This window comes from Drosophila persimilis, unplaced genomic scaffold, assembly GCF_003286085.1.
Source record: "Drosophila persimilis strain 14011-0111.01,24,50 unplaced genomic scaffold, DperRS2 tig00000579-arrow-pilon, whole genome shotgun sequence".
In the NCBI taxonomy this organism is placed as follows: domain Eukaryota; kingdom Metazoa; phylum Arthropoda; class Insecta; order Diptera; family Drosophilidae; genus Drosophila; species Drosophila persimilis.
The window spans coordinates 988,463-1,016,172 of NW_020825322.1; the positions used below are offsets into that span (position 1 = coordinate 988,463).

Consider the following 27,710-nt stretch of genomic DNA (forward strand, 5'->3'; position numbering starts at 1 on the left):
GTGACAAGGATATGACTTCAATCACTAACCATACAGTATACTGTATGGTTAGTGCTTCAATCCAGTGAAATAAAGGATGAGTATTCAGATAAGTAATAGGCTTAAGTAAAAGAAAAGTCCGAATCGGGTTGAGAAATGCCTGGACTAGACTAATAGTTCATTAAGGTTTGTTAAAATGGAAGTGAATATACATAGCATGATACAAGAAAGGCATTTAGTGAGTGCGTCAGGGTGGGGTGGCTTTCTAGTGGATCTGGTACCAACGGCAGAGACTATTGATACTTACGCTTTTCAAATTAAAGTTGGCTAATCTAATCGGCTGTAATCTATCCTTTTAGCCCTAATAGTGCCACGGCTATTTTACATATAGCCAGAATACGTGACTGGAGACAGTTTCTAGCGTCTTGTCTTATCGTCTTATCTGTTCTGCAGATGTAGAAAAATCCTGTCTGATGTGGCCGTACCTATTAAGTTATACCTTGCGAAATGGGAGAATTGTTCATCGATATGTTCCGATGATTCCGATAAGTCATAGCTATCGATACTATCGACTCATTTGAACGGTCTGATCTCGCCCCGCCAAATCACAGAGCATGCGTAGCCTCGACGTCTTCTGGCTCTTCCATCAAGTTTGCGGTTAGCGGCCGCCTACCAACTTGGCTAACTTCTTGAATCGTATCGCTCTGCTCTTCTCCGACTGCATTGCATTTGCACACTCGGTGGCGCGCGTTTGGCCTGGCTTGACTTCTTCATTTTCAAATCCGTTTTCTCTAGCAGTTTTTTTTTCGCACATTTCTGAAACGTGTGAAGCGAGCGCGCATGCGTAGTGGCAATAATCAGCGAATTCCAAAATTGCGGTTCTCTCAGTTATTTTCCCCCATTTGAATTGACCGCAAAATTGTGTAAGAATACCGTTTTTTTTTTGTTTTGTTTATTTGTTTGTTTGTGCTGTGCGAAATATGAAGTGTGAAAATAAATAAATTAACTGATTACCAGGAATTCAGAATACAACAATAATCATAAGGGATTATTACATTACGAAGGACTTTTTTCATATTTCCCAACAAAGTGAAGGGTAAGCTAATCCTAGGTCTGAATTTGAAAGGTCTTGTCTTCGTTTCCCGTTCGGGAGGGAGGCTGGGCCATTCAAAGTTTTATTGTTAATTGGGATGATTACAATACTCGCACCCAAATGCAAACAAAATTGAGCTAATAAGAGATGCGAAGCACAACACACAAATAGGAGACACAATAAATGGACAAACAAGCCAGCCATCAGCCATCAGCCACCAGCCAGCAACATCAAATAAAATAGGATTACGCAAAGTTGCAAACGCATTATGTTGATGTTGATTTAAGCTCTGGTTGTTGACTTTTATCGCATTTTTTATTTGGTTTATTTGTTCGTGTGCCGTGCTGCAACATCTCCCTCCCAATCGATCTCTCTGGGCGCTTACGCGCGATCACTGGGTAAACTTGACCCGCTTTCGGATCGGAATTGGCATCGCGATTGGCTTGGGATTGGGATCGATATCCCGTGGGGGAGAGGGGGGACTAAAGATGAAGCCGTTTTGGGCTTAGGTTGACCTTAAAATCATGTCTAAAGCTGGAAATTTTCATCATCTATTTTGCAGACGACACGACCAGACGCGACCAGATTCTCTTCTCGCACTCGGAGTAGGCCAATTACGACACGCCCACCGCCCCACCCCCTCTCTGGCACTCTGCCACACGCTTCATCAACTGGGCACAACAGCAGCAACAGGTGTTGGTCGATCCAGCAGGTAGCATCATCATTTGCGGTTTTCATCGCCGGGGCGGGCCTGGGCCGGCGGCAAACGGGAAATCGGAAACATGTTCTTCTTCTCCTTCTTCTTTGGCTTTGGCCTCCACCGCGGGCTGCTGCCACTTGCCGCCGTTATCGGCCTGCTGCATCTGCCGCAATTTGTGTGTCATGCTAGCTGGGCAACCAGAACGACGCTAACCGCCGCCACTACCACCGTCACTGCCACTTCCACTGACACCTCCCCATCCCCCAGCCCAACCCAAGCCCCAACCTCAACCCCAACCCTAGCTCCATCTGCAGTCCCATCTATGCAAATCCAGCGGCTGCAAGTGAATTGCAGTAGGGAAATGCTGGATATGCAGCTGCAGCTGAGCCGACCCTTTCGCGGCCTGCTCTACGCCAAGGACTTTCCGCTGGAGTGTCGGTCCAGCGGCAAAGACTCCACTCACCTGCAGCTGCGCATCCCCACCTCCGGCTGTGGCGTACGTGCCGATCCCCTAGCCGACGGCGGCATAGAGTACACCGTGCGGGTGATGCTCCAGATGGAGCAAAAGCTGCGCCAAAGCACGGACATCCTCAGCTCGGTTAGGTGTCAGTTGCCGCCCAAGGCCATGGGCATGCCGCTGCCTGGAGTGCCAGGTTTGCGGACGGACAGTGGTCGGGAGAGGTAAGCCAAAATAATTCCTAAACTGTCCATATCCATATCCATATTCATTCCAGGAATGCAAGAATGCGTGCCTTGGCTGCAGCGTCTGCCATCCATCTGGCCTCCTCTACGGTCCCATCTACAGTGCCTCATCATCATCATAATCAACATATGGACACGCCGCGCGTTCGGATTTGGCTCGAACTGGGCGGTCCCAATGGCACTGGCTCTGTGGAGGTGGGCGTGCCCACCACCCTAACCGTACGCGCCATTGTACCCGGCACAATCGGGGTCCGTGTGGTGGATTGTGCGGCACTCGATGGACTGGGAGAGTCCACGCAGCAGTTGCTCGATGCACGCGGCTGTCCCATTGACGAGCAGGTGAGTACAGTCTCTCGGAGATTCCCCCAACCATTTGCGTAACCAGCGCCGGCGGCGAGACATTCTACAAGACGGAGAAAAAAACATAGAGAGAGAGAGAGAGGGGTAGATATGTATAGTATGTGATTAACCGTTAGACCAAAGAGACAAGACCCAGACGAGACAAGGCAAAAGATCATTAATTAATGAAGCTGAAGCTGCTGTTGATGCTGATGCTGATGATGCGATTGATCGCATTTAACTTTCATTTTTATAGACGGGTATCTAGTGGGTATCAGAGAGTATACACAACAACCGCCAGATCATGGGCCGATAATCTCTAGTTACTACAACAATCGATTGCAGGATCACAGAAACTCCCACAATCGATATTGGGACTTGCACATCCTATCCATAGTCTCTCTCTTTCTCACACACACACACACACACACACAACACGGACTCTCTGCGAACTGCAGCAGCGACGCCTCATTAATTGTAACAGTTATTACAGCACCGACCGCGCGGCATTAAATGTGAAGGCAAAAGGCAGCAAAACTGTTAGCCATAATTACGCGATCATCGTTAGAACAGTTTTCGTTGCCCAGCCAAGCAGTGGAGCCCCTTCCCCCTTAAAAGTCATTAAAGAAACTACGAAAAACAACTAAAACAAACGCCTGCGAACTGTTCTCTGGGTTCTTGCTTCAGTTCTTCTTGAGTAAATTAGGAGGTCACAACAATTAGCCAACAGTGAAATACATAGAAATATTTATCGTTTAGCATTTTGACATCCAGTTGTTTCTGTTGGTGCTGTTGCCCCATCTCCATCTCCGGACAGCACCACCACCACCAGCGGAACGCAGCGCAACGGAAGGGGCAATGGCAATGACATTGCCAGTCCAGCCATTTGCATTTTGGTCTCCTCTCCGTTCCGTTCCATCCGGGGGCGCGGCGGCGGTGCGGTGGTTCGGTGTTAGCGTCGTCGCAGCTTTATGCACATGTCATTCATTTGCGGCCTTAAATGGGTCAAACAAATCTTTTTCTGACGCTGCCTTGCTGCTCTTCTCTTCTCCATTGTTGCCTTTGCATTGGAGAAGCAGCAAAAAAATCTCACGGCTTAATTTTTGTTTTAGTTTAACGGAATGAAGAAAAAAAAGCACAACAGCAACAAAAAGAGAAAAAAAAACAACAACAACAACAGATGAAACCATTTGCATTTTATGTTTGTTTTATTGTTTGGCTCTGCCTCTGTCTTGTCTTGTCTTGGAACTTACCTTCCGTTTTAGCACATTTCATTTTCTTTTGCGCTGGTTTGCCCCCTTCGCCTGGCCTGCCTGCCTACCCCTACCCTACCCCCGCAAACAGATTGCAAATTTATGCGCACAACCATCACAAGTTGATTTGTTTGGTTTAGAAACACTTCTGGGTCAGAGCGTGGAAGAAAAGTGAAATAAAAACTTTTGTCTTTTGTTTGTTTGCGCTCGCGCAGCGATGGCACAGTTTTTTTTCTTATTTCTATCGAGAACAGAACCGTTATGAGACCAGATACCCGGTTTCGATAGATCCTGCCAGCCAATTTCGATGCGAATTTGAATTTGATATCGAATTTGAATTTAAAAAATGCATTGCATTGACTCCTCTCTGCAAACTGTGCAGTCTGTGTCGGAGCTTAAGATTAACCCATATCTTTGGTCTTGAACTGACTGCAGTTCTAACCATATCTATGCATAATTTACACTGACAAACATTTCAGTGGCCGGAAGACAAAAGATTATCACTTTTTCATCCGTTTCGATCCACTTTACACTTGGTTACGTACACAAATACACAAATGTAAATATTTGCCATCTTTTTGCACGTGAACTCGTTTGAACTTCCGCAACAATTTGCTCTTATTGTTATTGTCTCAGGTTTCGCAGTCACACAACCATCCCATACCATCCCATTTCATCCCATCCCACAACCCACCCACACATGCGGCAACACGTGCTCTTGGGGGTCTTGTAAATTGAAACCAGACATCATCACCAGGCTAATCAACGTGCCGCGGGGGCCCTCTTTCGGTTTTCCTCCTCGGTAGCAACAATGGGCTGGAAGACGAGATGTAAATCACATTGTCTTGTAATTTCATACATTTGCACTACGTTTGGAAGCGGAGCACCGCACCGCACACCTACTCGTACTGCGAGTACTACTAGGCTACTTTGTAGTAGTACCTCAATCTGCCATTGAACTTGGCTGCAAAACATGACTTTTGTTGCCGTTTCTTGTGCGCGTACGCCACGTAACGGAAGTGGCCAAATGTAAGCGTGTAAAAGAGAATGGTTAGCGCGGGATTTTGTCACCGCATACCCATACCGCGCATATTGTATAAGCGATCATAAAACCTACAATACACTACCTACCCATTAAAACGTAATGGTTCAGGTTCAGGGGCAGAGACAGCGACAGAGACAGGTACATGCACAAACAGGTTCACGGACATCCCCGAAAAAGTGTTGACCCGCGACCCTGTCTAAAGTTCTTGCTGTCTTGTCTATGACTTTCGCAGGTAATGCCCGCTCTACACATACACCACAAGCCCGCAGAGGAGGGCTGGTCAAAGCAGCACGAGGAAGATCTGGTCGAGCGCACTTTTGCGGCCACATTTCCCGCCTTCAAGTTTCCCGATCGCGAGCGCCTTCATGTCAGCTGTGGCGTGCAGCTATGCAAGGGGAAGTGTCCGAATGTAAGTACCAGTACCAGTCAAAACAAGGCCCAATACGAGTATGTGCATCTCAATTGGTTGCAATGAAAAACGAAAGTGTTGCCTATTGCCTACTGTCGGCTGACGGCTGTTGGCTGCCGGCTTCTTCTTCTGGCCCAGGGCGCGCACTGCAGTGCCCAGCGTAGCGTGTTAGGATTTAGTGCTGTTGCGTCTGCTAATTAATGTGGTTATTGCACCAAAACGCACTCAACTGAAGCTGATTCGAGGAGGCAACAGGCAGCACTAGCTCTGCTGTCACCCATTTTTGCACCCACCATCCAAAAAAATAACTCTGATTTTTGAATCTTCTTCAAGTTGAATTGTCGCCTCGCCGAGCAGCATCAGCAGCAGCTGCAACTGAGTGCCGACCAGCACCTGGCACGCATTGAGGTGTTCAACTCGCTGGCCGTGACTGCGCCGCAGATCGAAGTGGATCGCCTGCGCTACGACCGGCGGTACAACATGAGCGGTAAGTACAATGCACTGCAATCCCGCGCAATCAGCCAGACCACGACCAGCCACAATTTTTGGGCTAATTTCAGTGGAGGACTATCCACCCCATGTGCGGCCCCTGCCGGGTGAGGGCACACTCTGCCTGTCCATCTCGAAGCTGGCCATTTCGTTCTGTATTCTTGGATTGATCTTCCTGGTGGCCGTCATTGTGGCCATCTTTTCACTGATACGGACCCGTCGCCGAGAGCGTCGTCATGGCGCTCGATTGGGCTTCGGCTTGGGACTAGGACTGGGCAGTGGCACTGGCACGGGTACGGGCATAGCCGGAACGAGCACATCGAACAGCAGCAGCCGCCTACATCGGGATCGTGCCGAAATCTGCACATCAATGTTCTCCTCGAGCAGCGAATCGGCCCAGTCCCAGCCCCGCTTTGGGGGCAAGTTTTTAATGCCGTATTATCCCAATGCTCTGCCCTATGGCCGTGTCTATTAGTTTATTCTATAGTTTATATAGAATATAGTCTATATTCTAGATTAAGCTACGTTACGCTTCCCATAGACTGATGTGGCGTTAATCTTCAAAATTCGTCTAACGAGTATCGTACCAAATTAAGTCTTAACTTTAAAAACACTTAAAACCGTCTACAATAAGTGGAAAAGACCTTGAAAGCGTTTTCTAATTGTGGTTAAAATGTATTTTGATGTCTTTTCGTTACTTTATTTTAAGAACCTTCATTTAATTAGCCTTTAAATAATTGAATAAAATTAAATTTGATTTTCGATAAGCTCAACAAGTTTTTCCTATCGATTATTTGCTGTTATCGGGCTCGCCAAATCAGCTGTTTTTCCCTCGAGCCGAAGAGGAAGAAGCAGCACGTGCACGTTGTTTTTAACAGGGACCAGGGCGCACTTTTGAAAGAAGTTCACTTCGTTTTGTTTTCAAGAGTTTTGGTTAATTTTCAGCTTTGGCACCATGTCCAAGGTCCCGCCAAAAGGGCGTGCGAAGCCCAAGGCACCCCACAAACGTTACTTCGACACAGAGAGTGCCGCTGCCGATGGCGACACCGCTGGACTGCAACCAGTCAAATTGAAGCGCAAAAATCAACAAAATTTTGTGGGAGATTTCATCAAAATGCAGAAGCAGTCCAAAGTCAGGAAGCCACTACGTCCAACCAAGGTCAAGGCCGAGGCGTCTGACCCAGCCGAAGCCCAAAAGAGCCATGTACCACCGGAGCTGCTGGCCAAATACTCACGTGGCGAAAAGGTAGAGGCGCGCGGCGTCAAGACTAGACACTTCAAGGAGCAGCAAGAGCGCAGGGAGGTGTACCTGGACTATGCCACAGAGCAGGCGGCACGCACAGAGTTGCTGCTGCAGGAAACCGCCGGCCAGCTGGGAGCCGATGATGGGGAAATAACGGCCGAGTATCGTCAGGAGCAGATTGCCGAAAATGTGGATCTGCAGTCCGCGGCCAAGCACTTTAGTCTCCAAATGGAGTTTGGCCCCTACACCATGCGCTACTCAAAGAACGGCCGTCATCTGCTTCTGGGCGGCAGGCGAGGACATGTCGCCGCCTTTGATTGGGTGACCAAGAAGCTGCACTGCGAATTCAATGTGATGGAGAGCGTTGCCGATGTCCAGTGGCTGCATGTGCCCACCATGTATGCGGTGGCCCAGAAGAGCTGGGTCTACTTCTACGACAAGAAAGGTACGGAGCTGCACTGCGTCAAGCGACTGACAAATGTGAACCGGCTTGATTTTCTGCCCTACCACTTCCTTCTGGCTGCCGGCAACAGCTCGGGCTATGCCTCCTGGCTGGACGTCTCAATAGGCGAGCTGGTGGGCAATTTCAACACCGGCCTGGGCGACATACGGATCCTGCGACACAATCCCAGCAACGGTGTCCTGTGCGTGGGCGGCAGTCGTGGCGTAGTCTCCATGTGGTCGCCCAAAGTGCGTGAGCCGCTGGCGAAGCTGCTCTGCCACTCGACAGCCATGACGGCCATGACTGTAGATCCCAAGGGTCAGCATCTGGTAACCGCTGGCCTGGATCGCACCGTCAAGGTCTGGGACATCCGCATGCTCAACGACCAGCCCCTGGCTCTCTTCCGCCTGCGTCTGCCCGCCAACGAGCTGGATGTGTCACAGCGTGGCATGCTGGCCCTGTCCCAGGGAACCTATCTGGAGACGTACACGGATCTGCTGTCCGGCGGCGGCACAGGGGATCGCAGCAAGCTGCCCTATCTTCGCCAGCGCTGTGATGCCTTTGTACATGGTTTGCGCTTCTGTCCATACGAGGATGTGCTGGGGGTATCCACGGCCAAGGGCTTCCATTCGTTGCTGGTGCCCGGCTGCGGTGAGCCCAACTACGATGCACTCGAGGACAATCCCTATGAGACATCCAAGCAGCGGCGCGAGCACGAGGTGCATGCCTTGCTCGAAAAGATTCCCCCCGAGCTGATCACCCTGGATCCCAATGAGATCACCGGCGTCGATGCGCCCACGTTGCAGGAGAAGGTCGATGCCAAGCGACAGCTATTCCACCTCAAGCCGCCCGCCATACGCATGAATTCCCGTCGCAAGATGAAGGGTCGTGGCGGCTCCGCCAAGGCGTCGCGCAACAAGCAAATTGTGAAAGATATCAAGCGAAAGGTGAGTGTCATCTGTTCCAGCACTCCATCCTATCCGTCCCATCCTGATTCCACGTCTGATTTGTGTTTTTATTTCGTTATTCCAGGAGTTCATAGCGGAGGTGAGGGAGGCCAAGAAGGGCGTGATCAGGCAGCACAGCAGCAAGGAGGCAGGAGACGACGCCAAGCCAAGGCCAAAGCCCCCGCGCTCTGTACTGGATAGGTTCAAGCCCAAGCCCCAAAAGAAGCACAAGACCTGAATAGATGTTCCATCATTAATCAAGAGAAAATATATTATAATATAAACTAGATTTAGAAACTATGTGGGTTTTTGGGTAGAACCAGCCCCGCCTTGGGGTTAATCATAGGCCAGCACCGACTTCAAGTAGCTGACGATTTGATCATTTGTGGGGGAATCTTCATCTCCATCGCCAGCTTCATCGGTGGACTGCTGTGCCTTGGCCAGCTGCCTAAGAGCCTTCTTCAGTTGGTTTTTCTTGTCACATGTCCGAGCATAGTAAAATAGATTGAGAACACGCCTCTGATTCTCTAGCTTGTCATCGCCTTGGGCACTGCCCGTAACCTGAAGCTGCGACAGGTGGCCCAGGATATCACCAGAGCTTTTGACGAGGGCGGACATGAAGAAGCCGTTCATTTGGCGGCAAAGAGTGGCCATGGCACGCAGCGTGCCCTCGGCCACCGTTGGCTTCAGCAACAGCTCCGGCAGATACCCAAGAAAGATGGCGAAACGCTTCTCGCCGCCAAAGCGTGCATACAGATCCGTCGTCTGCACAATCTCGCACAGCAGACTCAACATCTTGGTGGCCACGCCCTCGCGTGTGGCAAAGCGCTGCTCGACATATGCCTGCATAGAGGCATTCAGGAGACTCGTCAACTGGTCTGGTATCAGATTGAGCAGCGCCAGCGCATTCTCCAGCAGCAGCGAACGTAGGGCGGCGACCAGCGGCAACTGGTGCTCCGGCGTTAGCTTTTGCAGATGCTTCAATGTGTCGTTCATGTACTGGACCAGATGGGAAAATTCCACAGCCTGCTGCTCGCTCGGTTCTGGAAGGAACTGGCAGGCAATCTGGACAATGGCTAGGTTCTGGGGAAGGCACTGTTCGCCGCCGTCGGCTGGACCCTTGTCCTTGGCCAACTTCTTGCCTTGCTTCTGCGTCTGAGTTTGGGGCATCTGCTGGTAGGGAAAGCGTCGGCCGTCCTGGTCGAGGAAGTTCTTTAGAAACTTTTCAGAATGATTCTGCCTGAGCCAGATGCTCAGCTCGTTGGTGCTGTTTACTTCCTCATGCTGGTTGATGAGCGTCCACAGCTGGGTTATCAGCTTGACCACAACGTAGAGGCTGGCCGCGGCATCCGGCGGGAGGAGAGGCTGCTGTTGTTGCGGCCTCACCTCCAGCCATGTGTCATGCAGCAGGGGCATCAGTTGCTCCACATACGTCTGCAGCTGCGTGCCCTCCGCGCTCAGCTTGGGCTCGTGCAGCATGGCATACAAGTCGCGGGTGTCTTGCGCGTACGGGCTAAGCAGACCATAGTAATTGGGACGGTTTTCATCAAATTGAACGACATGAACTGGATACTTGGTGCTGGCTGTCTTGGCGCTGTGTTGCGCCAATGTGCCGAGAATTTGCTGAAGGCGCAGTAACACTTTGGTCCGCCACTTGACGGTCGTCTGTTTGCCGTGGCCCAGGTTCATGGTGAGCGTACGGTTTGACTTCTCGTTGTCGTGACGGGAGCGCGAGATCATGTCAATGAAGTTTCCCACAATAGTGCTGGCACTGCGCTCCGCCAGCAGTGAGGGTGGCACTCGCTGGATCAGCACGTCCAGCATCAGCAGGGAATCCTCCTGAATGGTGGGATGGATGTGGGTCATGGCGCATTTGAGGTAGGTGGAAATCACATGGAAAAACGGCGTCACAGCCTGGGGAGTCAACACCTCTAGCAGTACATCGAGTGTCTTGAAGGACTCCTGGCGTACACTGCGCTCCATGTCGAGAGCGCCAGCGGCGATGCCCTGGAACAGCTCGTTCAGATGGCCGATGAGATGATCGGCCTGGCCGGACTTGACCGACTCGCGTACATTGCGCATGGCATCCGTGCGGAACTTGAAGCTGTGATGTTTCAGTCGGGACAGGGTCTCCTTCAGGTTGAACTGCCGCAGACCAGTTTCGGTGTACGACGTTTCCTTAAGCTGCTCACGGATCTCGATCTTACGCACCTTGAAGTCAGTCTTGGTCACATTCAGACCCTTTGGCAGTTTGGCTCCCTTGAGCTTTACTTTGGCCTTCTCGGCACGCAAATTCTTCTTGTGGTGGCCTCCCATTTTCCAAAATCAAACAGCAAGTGGAAATGGAAATCAAAACGTGCGCTGGCCCAACACACAGCTGACCGAACACCTTTCTGACATTTGTATACGTTCACACTAGTGAGGTTTTAGTGCAATAGACAAGGCTGGTCAGTCTAGCACTTGTCAGTTTTAGGCCGTACATTGATACAACTACAACGCATTTATCGATAAATGCGAGTTTCATACCTGATTCCGTCTTCGCTACAATATTTGCCTTTACCGGTTCTGCTGGCTTGCAAAATCCAATCAATTCATATAATTTATAATAATTTAGGTGAGTCTCCTAGCGGCCATGGACGAGCAGCAACAGGCCCAGCCAGCAGCAAACAATGAAACTATTAAGTACTAAATTGTATAAACCGTGCCTGCGTTTCAGTGTGTGTGTGCGTTCGTGTGCATGTGTGTATATGTGTCTCTTTTTTTTCTCAATTTCCACCAGTATGCTCTTCTTCTTACTGCTCGGCACATTTTGTATGAGCGCTTGTCAAAATACGAGAAATTAAAATTGACTTCCTTTTTATTCCGCTTTCGAAATTGCAAATCAGTTAAATATTCGGCTAGGAGTGTGTGTGCTCAAGTAAAAGCATAAAATAACTTACAAAACGCGAAACGTTGAAAGATCGTGGCGGTGAAAAAGCAACAAGAAGCCACCGCGAGACGAGCATAATTCCAAGAAGCAAACGAAAACGAAAAAAAAGAAGAAAAAACTCGTGGACAAAATTCACTGCGTTTGCTTTCGTTAAGTTACGTTGTTTTTTTTTTTACGTGCAACCGCGTACCGTATCGTAACGTATCGTCACGTTCCGGCGGCCGACCCCCCGACACAGCGCACCGCACCGCACCTCGCCTCACCTCTCCTCTTCAGCGTACCGTCCCCGCCCTAGCTCCCGCTGTCGCGCCGCCCGCTAACCGCTCGGCCCCCTCCGGCATTCACGTTCTATGGTATTTCAACAATAAATTCGTTTGCCAGGCAAATTACGCAAAATAATCCCCATAATGTATGTAATACTCTGAAATATACAATACACATGTGCATCCATCAATGTTGTGAGTGTGTGCGTAAATGTGCGCGTGAATGTGAAATGTGTGTGTGTGTGTGCTGCAAAGGACCGATGATCCAGGGTTCCTTCCGTTTGCTTCGATACTGCCTAATAATGATATATTGTGTATATTCTTCCCCCCACCCCACCCGCAGCAAAATGAGCAGCTCCGAGGAAGTCTCTTGGGTCACCTGGTTCTGTGGGCTTCGTGGCAACGAGTTCTTCTGTGAGGTAAGTGAAGAGATTTGTTTGGTTTAAATTCTATTTGGAATTGGAATTTAGTTGTTATCTAAGCAAGAGAAGGCTGGCAACGGGTGAAGACGCGCGACGCGCGGCGGGCGTGCGGCGATGGCAGTGGCGGCAGCGGCGGCGGCGGCAAATGTCGAGCGCGCGCTTGCCTTCAGCTCGGGTGCAACAATTGCAAAGCCAAGTGCAGGCAGCCCTGGGCCTGTGTGATGTGGGTGAGAGCATGTGTGTGTGTGAGTGTGTGCCACAAGGTGGGGCACAGTTGTGTCCAACTGTACAGAAGAGACCCCCCACTCACACACACGCACACACACACACACTCACTTATCACGCAGCTTGGTGTCTTCCTCCATTTCTCAAAATTAATGCATTTCTCTTTCTCCCTCTGTCCCTCTCTCTTTCTCTCTCTGTTGGATCATTCCCTCCCAGGTGGATGAGGATTACATACAGGATAAATTTAATTTAACTGGATTAAATGAGCAGGTGCCCAATTATCGCCAGGCCTTGGACATGATACTAGATCTGGAACCGGGTAAGCGTCCAAATCGAAGCCCCCCCGTTCAAAGAATTATGTTCACTTACTTTTACCATTCCCTCCTTCCCCCACAGAGGACGAACTGGAGGACAATCCCTTGCAGTCGGACATGACCGAACAGGCCGCCGAGATGCTCTACGGCCTCATACACGCTAGATATATATTAACAAATCGCGGCATCGCTCAAATGATTGAGAAATATCAAACTGGCGATTTCGGACACTGCCCACGTGTCTACTGTGAAAGCCAGCCAATGTTGCCTTTGGGTATGTAGTACCCTAGCCCCCACCACTGCCCCGGTCGATCCTTAAGCAAGGTCGCCCTCAAATATCCCCCAATCGTAGCATCAGAAGATACGATTTGTAGGGCTAGCCTTGGACGAATTCAAGGCCTTCAAATATGACCATTTCGTTGGAATTATCCAGAAAATTGTTTAAATTGTTTGCGCCCTCTACAATTGTTATTTTTTTGCTGCTGAGTCGTCGAGTATTATATTTCTACCTAAAATTGATATGAGCATTTTTGCTTTACGCTGAAACGGCATTGTTGGAGGAATGTTTTGTATAAACATTTGTAAGTCTAGTACTAATACCCGCGATCATCTAGCAGATGTCGCGACAATCCGCAGTCTGGGATCAATGATAAACAACGATACCAAAGTGAATCATCAGCCAATCAGGTGCTATTCAAAATATGAGAACTTTCCTTGCACTAATGATTGAATATCATTTGAGCCCGTCTCGCGATCATCATCCAGATATGCTTGAGACCTATGTACCTTTCCACTATTGTTTTTTGTTGTTTGACATTCACGATTGACAATACCTAATCGCTGTTTCGTTTCGTTTCGTTTTTTAGGCCTTTCGGACATACCCGGTGAGGCAATGGTGAAGACCTATTGCCCAAAGTGCATTGATGTCTATACACCAAAATCGTCACGTCATCATCACACTGATGGCGCCTATTTTGGCACTGGATTTCCACACATGCTCTTTATGGTGCATCCCGAGTATCGGCCCAAGCGTCCTACTAACCAATTTGTTCCACGGTGAGTGTTGCCCCGCCACAGTAGCAATCCATTCCGCTAAAGGCGTTACATTTAAATAATGTTTATGTTTTTCCGTACTCTATCTTTTGATGCGTTTCCCTCCGGATGGATACTGACCAACACCAACACCACCAACAACAACATCGACACCAATGCGAACCAACCAATGAACCAAAAACCAGGCTGTATGGCTTTAAAATTCACAGCTTAGCTTATCAAATTCAGCTGCAGGCAGCAGCCAATTTCAAAATGCCACTACGAGCGGTAAATTTAAAACCTTAACTATAACTTAACACTAGCTTAACATAATTCTCACAATGATTTACACACCGAAACGCCCAAAACGATCGATGCATTATTTTTTGTTGTGATCTTTCTTTCGTTGACTTTGATTCCTGATTGACTAAAATCCTCACTTCTTTTAACACCAGAGAATCCATAATACTTCATAAGTACATACTACCTATATCTGAACTAAGCCTCTACTCTATATATATATATATATATATTATATCTTTTTTTATATTTGTTTTCTCTCCCCAAACATACGACCACCAAACCAACAAAAAAAAAAAAAAAAAAAACAAATCAAATCGAAAAAAAAAACCCACCTAATGGTCATGAATCCACACAAAATCCGAACGACAACCGATCACGATCCCCTTGTCGGTCAACCAATCTCCTCTCTGTTCGATCTGCAACCGATCGATCTGTTCGATCGATTCTAACATTGTGTGTAGAAAAACTAATTCAAACAACAAACACACCAACACCACACGCATATACGCACCAACAAACCAACCAACAACACACCACAAAACACAAGAACTACAACAAAAACAACAACAACCAACAACAACAACAACAACAATCCATTCAATTGCATATACAAAAAAACAAAATCTGAACAACAAAAAAACAAAATTAAAAACCACAAAAAAAAAATACGAAAACGAAACAAAACAAAACAAACAAAAAAAAAATAGTTTACAACGGGAAGACCAATAGACAACAAGAACAACACGGCACACTGAGAGACATGGTAGAAGAGAAGACGGAATTAGAAGGAAAGTGGAAGGTGGAAAGAAGAGAGAGAGACAAGAACAACTGCTGTATTGAGAGGTTTTGAGCGCCAGGAGCAAAGAATCATTTATACAAATATAGAAAACAAAACAAAAAAACAACAACCCATTGCGTTTATATTTAAAGAAAACAACAAAAGCGACAACAAAAACGCTGACGATTAGTAGAATGTATTTAAAAAAAAAAACAACAACAACAACAAAAAGAAACAAGTAGAAGAAAAATGAAAATGTTGAGCCGAAACGTGTACGGGAAATGATATGATGAGGTTTTCTTCAGCTACACAACAGAAACAAATACACACACACACACACACACACACACAGTCAAACAGGAAACGGACAGGCACACACGCACGTTCCGTCATGCAGATTTCATTCATTTATTTCATCGACACTGAAGACCAACCTCCTCATTAAAACACATTTAGTTCACGTTGCAAAAAAAAAAAGAAAACAACAATATTTTACTGTTGTTTTTTTTTGTTTTTGTTTTTATTTTTGTAGTTTTCCATCAGCTATATATGTATATATATTTTATTTGTCAGATTTGAACGGAAATGAAACATATGGATATGCATTTATGTTAGCTTTTGTTTAGTATTAGTTTAAGCCAGCACTGGCTCGGCGCTCTAAAGTACATGCATACATACATACGCACACATGCACATGTGGGCATACACTAACACACCCAACACCAGCACTCCATAGCTCCATAGCTCCATAGCTCCATAACTCCATAACTCCATACATGTATTGCATATGAGTTTGGCTAAGTAATAATTAACTGAATTTGTTTATTTATAATATGTGTGCGTGTGTGTGAGTGTGGGAGTGTTCGTCTGCCATTCGAATGTATGTATGTATGTTTGTGCGTGTTGTATGATATGATATTCACGCCTTGGCATTTCACAACACTGGTCATACACAAACAATGAGCAATGAAACGAGTATGAGAATGAGCAAGATAGATATACAGAATGAGATGATTAGAGGGGAGGAGAAATAGTAATTAACATTAGCGATATACAACGATATATGTATAAGAAACGTAGTACTTCCAGATAACAATGCAAAAACAGCAATAATAATACACACCACACACACACACACACACCACACACACACACATACCACACACACACACAACACAGAAAGACTACATACATATTTAGAAGCATTGCTAAATGAATTATTATTAATGATAATCCTGTATAAATGCCTCCCAAACCCAACCTCCCCTCCGCTCCGCTCCAACCAACCAACCAACACCCCATAGCACCTAGAACTCAAGAATTCCCAAGAATCGACCAATAAGAGCAATCAAAACGGGACACAACCACAACTCCCCACAGCTCTAGTGTACACTATGGTGCCCAAATGCTATTATGCCACAAACTATGTCCTCGAATCCGATACGTGCTCATCCCTCTCGTCACACATTTCACTGGCGGAAACCAACCCAGTGGTTCCACCAGCCGCAGGAGGTCGCACTACAACAGTATCGGGATCCGAGGGAAACGGGCCACCGGCCCCATCAAGTTCAGTATACTCTCTGCAGGAGGAGATCGATCAGAACAAGAGCAACGAAGTGATCGAACACGCCCTCAGTGGGGGCTCAGGGGTTCCCCAGCAGGAAGAAGATACCCAAGAATAGGATACACCACGCGCAGAGGAGAAACCAGTAAATGAGAGGCAGAAATGAAGTGAGAGAGGGAGATACCACTGGATGGCGGCACCGCACGGCACGGCACAGAACCTTACACACACACACACACGTAAACCTTACCCACACATTCATACATAACACACATAGCAGAGCACAAGACAAAAGCAAATCCGCAAGATTCTCAAACGAAGACAAACTTCCATGTGGACACACTGGGCTGCGGCAAGTGTTGCCTTATTCATCGCAAAAGCAATAATAATAATACATACCTTTATAAAAATTATAATCGCAAACAATTGAAAAAACAATCAATCAAAACTGAAAGACAAACAGAACGATAAAAAGAGAATAAAGCGCTTAACGATAACCGATAGTACACCCGATTGTGCGGAGTGTGTGCGATCAGTAGTGTTGTACTCGTAGAGTTTTCCCCCAGTAAACGGTTGTTCGACCTTGTTCTAGTTAATGTACAAGTAGAAGAGAGTGTTGTGTTGCCACCACCAACCGCCACAGGTTTAGTTTTAGTTCTTTAAGAGGGTCCAAAATTTCAGAATCGTTGCAAACCCAGCCCAACCCCCTCCCCCACGCCAGCCTGCCACCATGTTGTTTGTTTCTGTTTTTTATACATTCTAAACGCACTGTACTCTCAGAGGATTTCACAATTGTACTATTGTAGAAAAGAATTTGAATTGGAATTGGAATTTGAATTTGAATATTGCATACATTTTTAAATCTGCCAAAACGTAATAATATACAAACATACATATATAATTGTACAATTTTTATTTTGTTTTTTTTTTCTGTTAAGACATGAAATATTAATACTTGCGTAACGATTAATTATTATAAAAAAAAAGTCGCAAAACAAACGAACGAAAGAAAAAAAAAAAAAAAGAGAAAACAAAAACACCTATACAATAAATTGAGAAACATTTTTTAAGCAAATTAGGAATTAATTATAAAATATATAGTATATATGTGTGTATATATCTACATATATATATATTTATATATAGATATGTATATGTATATGAGAATCTATATAGAGATCGATAGAGAGGCCGAGGAGCGTTGATAATTTAATGTGAGATTGCAGAAAACTGTTTACAATTAATAAATGATCGATGTGAACGAAAGACGGAGAAGAGAAGATATGTAGACGATGTAGACGAAACAAAAAGGAAATGAATATAATGGAGAACAAAAGTAATAATAACAATAACTAAAAATAAAAACGAAACTGATATTTAATACAAATCACAGTCTATCATTTTGCCACACTCGAAATACTACCCTCCCCGCAATCTCATGATCCATTATACGATAGCGTAGCCCATCCATCCATGCTTGAACTGTAATCGAATCAAGTGTTTCACGAAGTTCCCGTTCTCGTGCCCGCCAAATGTCCGCCCGGCTGTTACCACTGTTCCACGTCGTGTGTCGTGTGCCGAGTGCCGTGTGCCATGTTTCATGTTCCATGTTTGATGTTCCTTTTTGCTTTACTTTTAATTTATTTTCACTTTTTTCATGCCACCTATGCTATGAATCTACGACTGTATCTAGGACTATATTGCACTCTGTCAGGAGATCCTTAGTCGTCCCGATCCCGAGGCAGAGGCTGAGTGATCGTCGTTGTGCGTGACACTATTCCTACTCCCACTCCTGCTCTCTCTCTCTCTCTCTCCAAATCACACTTTCCCCATCACCCTGCTCTTATCTAACTTTATATCACTTTAACTTATATATCACACTCTCTCGCACCCATTGAAACACTCGCACACACACACACAAGCAACGACGACGCTAGCGCTGTGCCATGCTCTAACGGCACGGCCAACGATACGATGGTCGGACAGACAGCAGGGACAAAAGCTAGCTGCTGCAGCACCAGTACTGTACTGCTTGTCCACATATTTACCGTCTTTTCTTACCTCCCGCTTACCCCCGCTCGATCAAACCGAATGCGAATGTGAAATCCGAAAAGAATAATAATAATAATTGTTTGATAAATAAAAAATATCTGCTAAAAATACTTTTACTATTGCTTATGTATTATACTATATTATATTTTTATCCATTGGCTGGGCCCTGAGAAACATACCCTAGCATACCTCACCTACACTGCATTCTGCCTGCTTTGCCCTGCCATTCGGTGGAGGTGGATAACTACATACAGTATACATAAACAAATCCATACAACTGTTACCCAAAGAAAGCCATATCACCATTAAACCACATCTAAAACCTACAACCGAATCACGGACAGATCACAGTACAGAACGACACACACACACACACACACACACAATACTAGATGGTTGCTCTAAGCTTCGAATCGAATGAGTAAAAAAAAACTCCTTTTTTTGGGATCCGATCCTCCAACATCCGAAATCCTGCCCATTGAACATTTGCGATTTGATTTGTGCCCCAAAACAACAAAACATTTTTCGTTGGTTTAATGCCCACCATAATATTATGGTTCTCGATATAAGCATTCATGCAAACATACATATACATACATATAACATACATACATACATACATATATACCACTGATTCATTGATTGATATTTAGATGTGTGTGTTTGATCACATTTATATACATTCTCTTTATCTTCTGCTTTCTTTTTTACTTTCTTCTCTCTCTCTCTCTCTCTCTCTCTTCCATTGTGTCTTGTGTGTGTGGTTCGTTCTCTGATCCAATCCGATCCGATCGGATATTGATAATGATGGTATTTTTTCCGATTCGATGGTAAAACGATAGCAACGTGGTCAGCCACCCAAGGACGAAGAGCCTGAGAATAATGCCATCGATACGATTCCAAAGCGCATCTAAGCGCATCCCAAGATCCAAGCAGTGCAGCCCCAAGCAAGCAACAATCCAGCAGAGAGCCGATACCAAGCATACACACATTCAAACAGACACACACACACACACGATACCCACACCCACACAAACAACAACAACAAAACAGAAATCATCGTTAAATTGTGGATGCATAGTAAAATGAAGTAAAGAAATAGCGTTAACAAGGCCCCCTTAGCCCACACAAACACACACACACACACAAACACACACACGAAACGAGGACAAGGACCAACATCCAAAACACACAACACAACGCTGGATATCACTTATCGATGAAAGCTATCGATAATGCACACTCACATACAGACCTGTTCCCGAAAAACCTATAGGACACGGCGCGCATTCAAGTTTATTCTTTGCATTTTATTTAATAAGTGAAGGGCGGCTAAACGAGTTTAGAATAGTTTTTAAAACAACAAAATATTTAGTCAAGAAGTGGCCGGACCGGATAAACCCACCTCACTGTCCTCTCTCTCCTCTCCCCACCCTCTCCCTCTCCCTGTCCATATCCTTATCCATTTACTGATTCCTATCCGTATGCCCCGCCACCGCCCACCCGTAATCGTTCACGTTTAAAACCGCTTTGTCTTCTAGTAACCGAAACACTTAAAACTACAGAGAGAAAAAAAAACTAACCCAAGCTGCACGAAACATTGGAATTATTACAGCAACAAAGTTTCAAAAAAAAAAAAAATAGATAAAAACGCAACCCGCAACGCAACCAACAAAACCTAAACAAATAATTAAAATTAAAAAAAAAAACAAAAAACAAAAAAACTGAACGTGAGCCGAATTCTAAATAGAGAAAAAGTAAATAATAGGGTGTAGATAGGGTTTCCCTATTTCTTTCGAGATCCGAGAGTGCATACTTATATAAAATACATATACAACATAAACATATAAACAATATACTGTTAGCTTATTTATATACATATATATACACACACACACACATACATACATATTTAAAACAACAAAACCAACAACAACAACCAACAAACGGAAAACCAACAACAACAACAAAAAACCAACAAAATATTTTATGTATTTTTTTAATGTATTTAAGAAATAATTAAGATTAAAAAACAAAATGAAACAAACAAAAAAACAAAAACGATGAAGAAAGTTATGAGGAGGAGGAACACTAAAGAAACCAATAAGAGAAAAGTCGAGTGTTCGCCACAGAGAGAAAGAAAAAGAGAGAGAGAGAGAGAGAGAGATACCCTTATCGCAGGAATTATATAGCAAAGAGCTCTTGAGTTGATGCCCAAGGAAATGAGAGATAAAATCCGACGAAGAAGAATATTGATGAGGAGAAAACAAAGAAGAAGAAAACAATAAAATGATGAAAACCAAAAATCAATCAAAATATTTTGTTTATTTCAATTTTCAATGGCATTAAATCTTTACCCCTTCTTAGCCACGACCCGAATATCCACCGAAGATCTAAAGGCTTACCTTTTTTCCAGCCCAGCGGCCAACTATCCGTCCGGACTCAAGCCACCAATCGCACGTGTCTTTGCTGATCTTTGCCTCCAATACTGGTCCAGGCAATAGTTTTGATTTCCGCTTGTTATCTTTGAAATTAACAGCTTTGGTATCCAACAAATCGGATGTGTTTAATGGCCCTTGGTTGGGAGCTAGATATACCTGAAGCTATATCAAAGGAAAGTTCAAGTTTGCTGCCAATTTGTAAGGTTTTTCAGCTATGACACTTTTTTTGTATGGTAAGCTATGTATTTCTTTTTTCGTTGAAGATGTGTTTTTCTTTGGTAGGTGTAAGATCCATCAAAATATGCTGAACCTTATCATCAAAGTTGTCCAAAGAATGACAGGGTCGAACCTTTTTCTTAGTTAAACCACCTTTATCTTGTATTATACTATTAATTTCTCAGAGTTCCACTGTCTTATCCAGAAACGAAGATCTCAATAGACCTAAATACCGCTAGAGGGCTTGAGTCTGCGCACCAGGACAGGCGTTTTTTTTTCAATTTTTAAAATCTGCTCAACCAAGTCCTACAACAGCCTTGTGTTTGGCTTTGTAAAGTAGAGTGAAATCATTCCGAATGGTAAATGGAAATCATGGAAATAGTGGACTGCTAAATGATCCTCTCCCTCCTCCTAGCACCCTTGGGTCCGCACGAAAATCGTGTACAGTTAAGAGGACTACACAATGATGGTTACTTTTTCAATTTTTTTTATTTTATTTTTAAATAAATTAGAAAGTTCTTCGTAAAATCGAAGAATCCATTATGTTGCTGCTAGGGCCTGCTGCTGGTTGGGAGTTGTTGCCGGATCATCCTGCGGCTGCGGCTACGGCTGCTGCTACGGTTTTATCTTTCTTTTATATCATTTATTTGTGTTGTGTATTTTCATTTTGTTTTTGCATTGTCTTTGAATCATTTTGCTTATCGCCAGCCCCGCCGCAGCTCTCGTTCTTATTCGTCGTTTTGTTTCACGTTTCCTCTCTCTTATACATATAACATTTTTCTCATTTGCTTTACCTATCCTCCCCCTTCTTTTCAATCTCTGTGACGATTTCCAGGGTTTCCTGTTACAGTTATGTGTATGTCTATATGTATATAAAAAAAAATTTACAGTTTTACATAATTACGGATGGTTTGGAGAGGGGTTCGTTCGCGGGTCCGCAACGCCGAAGGCGAGTAAACACACATAAATCATGATCAAATTTCTTAGTTTTCGAACAAAAGAGAATTACAAGTACTCAAAATTTAGAGCTTAAAACAAAACAAAAATGTATATATATATATAGTTAATTTTGGAAATTTCCTTAAAGGTCGAATGGATGCTTGTGGGCGGGGGGCGGGGGATGATGTCGGCCGGGTGTAGTAATAGTAGTAGTATTTGATGCTGTTCATTCTGTTTGTTGTTGTTGTTGTTTGTGGTTGTTGTTAAGTTACATAATTGTGTTATCAGTCTGAAATGATCTTCTAGCCATCGTGGTGGGGGGCGCTAGGGCCGCCTTACAGCTCGTCCTTGAGATCGGCATCATCGCCGCCCTCTGGAGGTGGTGCGCCGCCAGTGCCCTGATAGAGCTTGGCAATCACCGGCTGGACGATGGCCTCGAGGTCCTTCTTCTGCTTCTTGTACTCCTCTGGATCGGCGTCAGGGTTCTGCTCGAGCCACTTGATCGACTCATCGATGGCCGATTCCAGCTTGGTCTTCTCGTCGTCGCTCAGCTTGGCGCCCAGCTTCTCCTTGTCGCCGATCTGGTTTTTCAGGCTGTAGGCATACGACTCCAGCTCGTTGCGGGTCTCGACGCGCTCCTTGAGCTTCTTGTCCTCATCGGCGAATTTCTCAGCATCGTGGATCATGCGATCAATGTCTTCTGGCGTCAGGCGGTTCTGGTCGTTGGTGATGACAATCTTCTCCTTGTTTCCGGTGCCCTTGTCCTCGGCGCTGACCTGCAGGATGCCGTTGGCGTCAATCTCGAACGAGACCTCGATCTGGGGAATGCCGCGTGGTGCTGGTGGGATGCCAGTCAGATCGAATTTACCCAAGAGATGGTTGTCCTTGGTCATGGGGCGCTCGCCCTCGTACACCTGAATGGTGACGGTGTGCTGATTGTCCGAAGCGGTCGAGAATACCTGCGACTTCTTGGTGGGGATCACGGTGTTGCGGGGAATCAATTTGGTCATCACACCGCCAACGGTTTCGATGCCCATGGTCAGTGGGTTGACATCAAGCAGAACGATGGCATCGGTGTCCTGTTCGCCAGAGAGAACGCCAGCCTGAACGGCGGCACCATAGGCCACAGCCTCATCGGGATTGATGCCGCGAGAGGGTTCCTTGCCACCGAAGAAGTCCTTGACCAGCTGCTGGACCTTGGGGATACGAGTGGAACCGCCAACCAGCACAATCTCGTTCACGTCCTTCTTGTTCATGTCGGCATCCTCGAGCACCTTCTGCACGGGCTTCAGGGTGGAGCGGAAGAGATCCAGGTTGAGCTCCTCGAACTTGGCACGGGTCAGAGTCTCGGAGAAGTCGTCGCCCTCGAAGAAGGACTCGATCTCAATGCGCACTTGGTGGGAGCCGGACAGGGCGCGCTTGGCCTTCTCTACCTCACGACGCAGCTTCTGCACGGCACGGTTGTCCTTGCGGATGTCCTTACCCTTCTTCTTCTTGTACAGCTTGATGAAATGGTCCATCACGCGCTGATCGAAGTCCTCGCCTCCCAAATGAGTGTCGCCGTTGGTGGCCACCACCTCGAACACGCCGTTATCGATGGTCAGCAGGGAGACATCGAAGGTACCGCCGCCCAGATCGAACACCAACACGTTCTTCTCGCCCTCCCTCTTATCCAGACCGTAGGCAATGGCCGCAGCAGTCGGTTCGTTGATAATGCGCATAACATTGAGACCGGCAATGACGCCAGCATCCTTGGTGGCTTGACGCTGGGCATCGTTGAAGTAGGCCGGCACTGTGACCACGGCGTGGGTGACCTTCTTGCCCAGATAAGCTTCGGCGGTTTCCTTCATCTTGCCGAGGACCATGGCAGAGATCTCCTCGGGGGCGAACACCTTGGCGCCCTGCGACGTGTCCACGCTGATGTGCGGCTTTGAGTTCTTTTCGACCACCTTGAAGGGGAAGAACTTAATGTCGTGCTGGACATTTGTGTCGGACCACTCGCGACCGATCAGCCGTTTGGCATCGAAGACTGTGTTCTCAGGATTTGTCGTCAACTGGTTCTTGGCGGCGTCACCAATCAGACGCTCGCCATCGGCAGTGAAGGCCACATATGAGGGCGTGATACGGTTGCCCTGATCGTTGGCAATGATCTCCACGCGTCCGTTCTTGTAAACGCCAACGCTGCATAAATGGAATGGGACAAAAGGAGGCCATGAGTACCGATCGATTCGAATAGGATAGAATGGGGACAGGAGGATGGGCTTTAACGAGCAATAAGAATACCTACCAAGAGTATGTGGTTCCCAGATCAATGCCAATGACGGTGCCCAGTTCCTTGTCCTTCTCTTTCTTTTCCTCGCCCAGCGAGAGGCCGACAAAGGCCACCACAGCCAGTAATATACATAACCTCATCTTGAAGATTCTTCAAAATAAACTGTAAGCGAGAGAGTGAAAATTATTTGCGATTAGTATTTATTTCGATAATTCCCTAGAGCTTGACTTTTGTACACGTCAACACACTGACTAGATGGCGCACACACACACACACACACACACACACACGCGCACCGTGGGGGAACAAAGAGAGAGAGAATAAAATTGCTGACGTCGATTTCAACAAGTGTCAACAGGTACCGTTAGGTGTCCTACTTAAGCACTGAGCGACGACGACGTCAGCGCCGGCCTATAAGAATTTATGGTACACTTCCTAAATGGCACACTTGGCTTTTGTCTATACCTGGAATAATTTGAGAGATGGAAACGCTGCGATTACTAATTAACAAGACACACGTCTGCTTCAGAGGCTAACTGGCCAACAACTGTAAACTGTAAGGCGCTGTTCAAGACGTGTGCTGCCCCTTGCTGCTGCCGGCACTGACATTGACCGACGCCAACGTCAACGCAGGCAGCGCAGTAGCATTGGGGGGAGACTTTTTTGTATACGTGTAACATTTTTCTGGTTCTTTCTGTTGCTTAATCTCCAAGCGAAGGTTGAGAGAGCGAGAGAGATAGAGCGGGAGAGTAGCAGCCGGCTCTTGGAGTGGGGCGAGAGCAACAAAGATAGCAGCAAACTGGTTTTTTTTATTCTTCCATAAACATCGTGCTCTAAGAACAATGTACTAACAAACAGACTCGGACACACATGTGGTGAAAGTCTCTGTGGCGGCAGAACCGGCAAGAGCCACTAACAAAATGAATTTGCACAGCTGTTTTATTATTACTCTCACGCTCTCTCGCACACTGCTTTATCTACAAATTGCTAACCGAGTTTTTGTTCCTATATTTTTTCACTGACGTGTACTTTGCCAAAGACCAAAGAGAGAGCCGGATCACAATGCGTGGAGGAAGCTTTAAATCTGCTATAAATGACGTGTAAAAAGCTGATTGAATGGCATGCACACATACATCCATACGTACATGATGCACGCACACAACACAGCCAGACAGAAGAAGAAGAAGGAGCGGCAGAGACGGCGATAAAGTTGGCGCAAGCGCCCTAGTCTGTTCAGATAAAATATTAATATCGCAATTTGTTGGACTTATTTTATAAGAAAATTGATGAAGATTATAGAAGCTAGACTACAGGAGTTTGGGTACAACAATAGCGGATAAATGGGCCTGTAGGGACCGTTCGCCGCATACGTCAGAGTTCTCAGACATGTCCAATATGAACAGCGGAATATGTGAATGAACTTTGCGGCTAATTTGTTAATAACATACGCTACGGTAATTTATGCGTTACCAACTGCTATGAATAGGCACAGCTTTGCGCATAAATTGGTTAATTATGCACAGCACGGCCAGAAATGCCACACGTCACAGTGCCGCATAGGCCGGAATACTCGAATAAAAAGATGTTAACGTCAACTGAATTTGTTGCAATGCAACCAAAGGAAAGCTTTGCCTATTTCTGGGAAATTCTCTTTGGGGGCACGTGTTGGTTTTCCTGCAGGCTGCTGCTGTGGCAATTTTTTTAGAGGCCAGGACCACCTTTTGCCAACATGGCGGCAGAATTGCATTTGTCAGCCGTCCCACTGCAATTACTCTTTTATTCGAAGCACTACTCACTATTCCTATTGAACCTATCTAGTCTTCGCACTGGATTATTAGAAATTTTAAAAACTTACACTCGGAATATTTTCGCTTAAACCTTCTCGAATTGTCGATTTCTGAAATTCTGAACGACCCAACACTTCACAAAAATGTATTCTAATATAACTACACATTTTCTACACATTTGGTACATACTTGCTACATAATGGAAGGAAAAAGAGGGTATGGACAACAGGCAAAACCGTCCAGAGAAGCCAACTAATGCAAGGTAAAATCCACCCCATTGGCTCAATATACCTTGCACGAAAACAGCTTTGTGTATTGAAAGTATATTGTCGTCACACGCGAGGTGAGGTTCGTATGAACCTTGCACTTTGCCATGGCTGTTTTTGGCTGTTGTCCATACCCCTTTTTATAGCCCAATTAAAAGCTACGACTCATTTTTTCCTTCCAGGAGAGAGCACTTATCGATAAGATCTCTCGGAAATATACCAAAATATACCGTAAATATGCCGGTGAAATTCTGACACTTTGCCGGCTAGTAGGGGTGAAAGTCTTTCGATTATTGTCTTGGATCTAAGGATGGGAGTACTAATATTTATGTCCCTCAAAGAGGAGTTAATCAAATTAGTGTAAAAGGACACATGTTACATACAGAAGGAAGCGTGTCCACCCACATTGCGTTTGTTTGTTTTTGTTTTAGTTGAAAACGTATTTGTTTTCTATCATATCCATAGTTCTCGATAGTTCTCAATTACAATCGATATACAAATTTGTATATGTAAAATAAATACTTTGAAAAGTTTGAACAATTCCAAGAGAATTAGCGCAAAGTTTACGGCTTACAGACAGTTTTTAAACATAGCTGAATTTTTTGATTCTGCACGCATGCTTATATACCAAACACACACAAGTACAGCTTTGGGCCACGTCAGTGCTCAACTGCGTCGGAGCAGTATTGGAGAACGCCTGTCTGTCCAAACTGATTTTCAAACAAACAAAATTTCGCCGCCTTCGTTGGTACTTACTTTTGCTAACTTAAACTAATTGCTGCACGCAAAAAAAAAATATTATGAATTAATTGTCACTTTGTTGTGCTCCGCTTCTAAGTGGTTAAGTCTTTGTTGTCTTTTGGCTTGGTTTCATAAAATTAATGGAATTATATATTTTGTTTGTAAATTGTATGATTCAGTCACGGTTTTTTTTGTTTATTTGGAACTTTCTTGTATTCTTGTAATCGCACTGTTCTTTTTTAATCCAATGTAACGATTTTGTCGCGTCTTTTGTCTCTTGTGCTCAATGTTGTTTTCCGCTGACGTTTGTTTTGAAACTGATTCTCGCTCTCTGCGGCGGAGGCTATTTATACGACGCCACAATGACGTGGTGGGACACGTCAGTGCATGCAGCAGCTGTGATTGGCGGCGTCGTCTCCGCCCCACCCACTGGAAAGTTCGTCATTGAGCACGAAAGCGCGCGAGCGAACCTCTCCGAAAGCTTATTTTTCCACTTCTCTCCCCCCCTTTGTTGTTTAGCCAAAC

At 45.7% G+C, this 27,710-nt stretch overlaps 5 protein-coding genes across 11 annotated transcripts; 3 read left to right on the top strand and 2 right to left on the bottom strand.

Annotated features, from left to right (window-relative positions):
- Window positions 1–626: 626 nt before the first annotated feature.
- Window positions 627–6,719, top strand: LOC6598357. 2 transcript variants are annotated; one of them, XM_026990437.1, is made up of 7 exons: window positions 627–902; window positions 997–1,075; window positions 1,635–2,453; window positions 2,507–2,813; window positions 5,344–5,520; window positions 5,854–6,007; window positions 6,081–6,719. In XM_026990437.1, exons 3-7 carry the CDS (start codon window positions 1,855–1,857, stop codon window positions 6,482–6,484), a joined length of 1,641 nt encoding a protein of 546 aa, XP_026846238.1. In that variant the 5' UTR covers window positions 627–902; window positions 997–1,075; window positions 1,635–1,854; the 3' UTR covers window positions 6,485–6,719. The 2 variants fall into 2 exon arrangements, with proteins under 2 accessions (XP_026846238.1, XP_002023432.1); XM_002023396.2 differs by lacking the exons at window positions 627–902; window positions 997–1,075 and having other exon boundaries at window positions 1,615–2,453.
- Window positions 6,720–6,892: 173 nt separating this feature from the next.
- LOC6598356 (WD repeat-containing protein 46) lies at window positions 6,893–8,930 on the top strand. Its single transcript, XM_002023395.2, has 2 exons — window positions 6,893–8,641; window positions 8,727–8,930. Exons 1-2 carry the CDS (start codon window positions 6,965–6,967, stop codon window positions 8,877–8,879), a joined length of 1,830 nt encoding a protein of 609 aa, XP_002023431.1. The 5' UTR covers window positions 6,893–6,964; the 3' UTR covers window positions 8,880–8,930.
- A 47-nt stretch (window positions 8,931–8,977) lies between these two features.
- LOC6598355 (testis-expressed protein 10 homolog) lies at window positions 8,978–11,020 on the bottom strand. Its single transcript, XM_002023394.2, has one exon. It carries the CDS (start codon window positions 10,955–10,957, stop codon window positions 8,978–8,980), a length of 1,980 nt encoding a protein of 659 aa, XP_002023430.2. The 5' UTR covers window positions 10,958–11,020.
- A 169-nt stretch (window positions 11,021–11,189) lies between these two features.
- On the top strand, window positions 11,190–20,381 carry LOC6598354 (casein kinase II subunit beta). Of its 6 annotated transcripts, none has more exons than XM_026990318.1 (7): window positions 11,190–11,255; window positions 12,177–12,252; window positions 12,697–12,799; window positions 12,877–13,068; window positions 13,661–13,850; window positions 14,033–14,114; window positions 16,212–17,373. In XM_026990318.1, the coding sequence occupies exons 2-7, from the start codon at window positions 12,181–12,183 to the stop codon at window positions 16,587–16,589; spliced, it is 1,017 nt and encodes a 338-aa protein (XP_026846119.1). In that variant the 5' UTR covers window positions 11,190–11,255; window positions 12,177–12,180; the 3' UTR covers window positions 16,590–17,373. The 6 variants fall into 6 exon arrangements, with proteins under 6 accessions (XP_026846119.1, XP_026846118.1, XP_026846121.1 ...); XM_026990317.1 differs by lacking the exon at window positions 11,190–11,255 and adding an exon at window positions 11,539–11,979; XM_026990320.1 differs by lacking the exons at window positions 11,190–11,255; window positions 16,212–17,373 and adding exons at window positions 11,542–11,979; window positions 18,165–18,591.
- A 1,636-nt stretch (window positions 20,382–22,017) lies between these two features.
- On the bottom strand, window positions 22,018–27,422 carry LOC6598353 (endoplasmic reticulum chaperone BiP). Its single transcript, XM_002023392.2, has 3 exons — window positions 27,201–27,422; window positions 24,407–24,553; window positions 22,018–24,300 (listed from the first exon to the last, which is right to left on the bottom strand). The coding sequence occupies exons 2-3, from the start codon at window positions 24,529–24,531 to the stop codon at window positions 22,455–22,457; spliced, it is 1,971 nt and encodes a 656-aa protein (XP_002023428.2). The 5' UTR covers window positions 24,532–24,553; window positions 27,201–27,422; the 3' UTR covers window positions 22,018–22,454.
- Window positions 27,423–27,710: the final 288 nt, after the last annotated feature.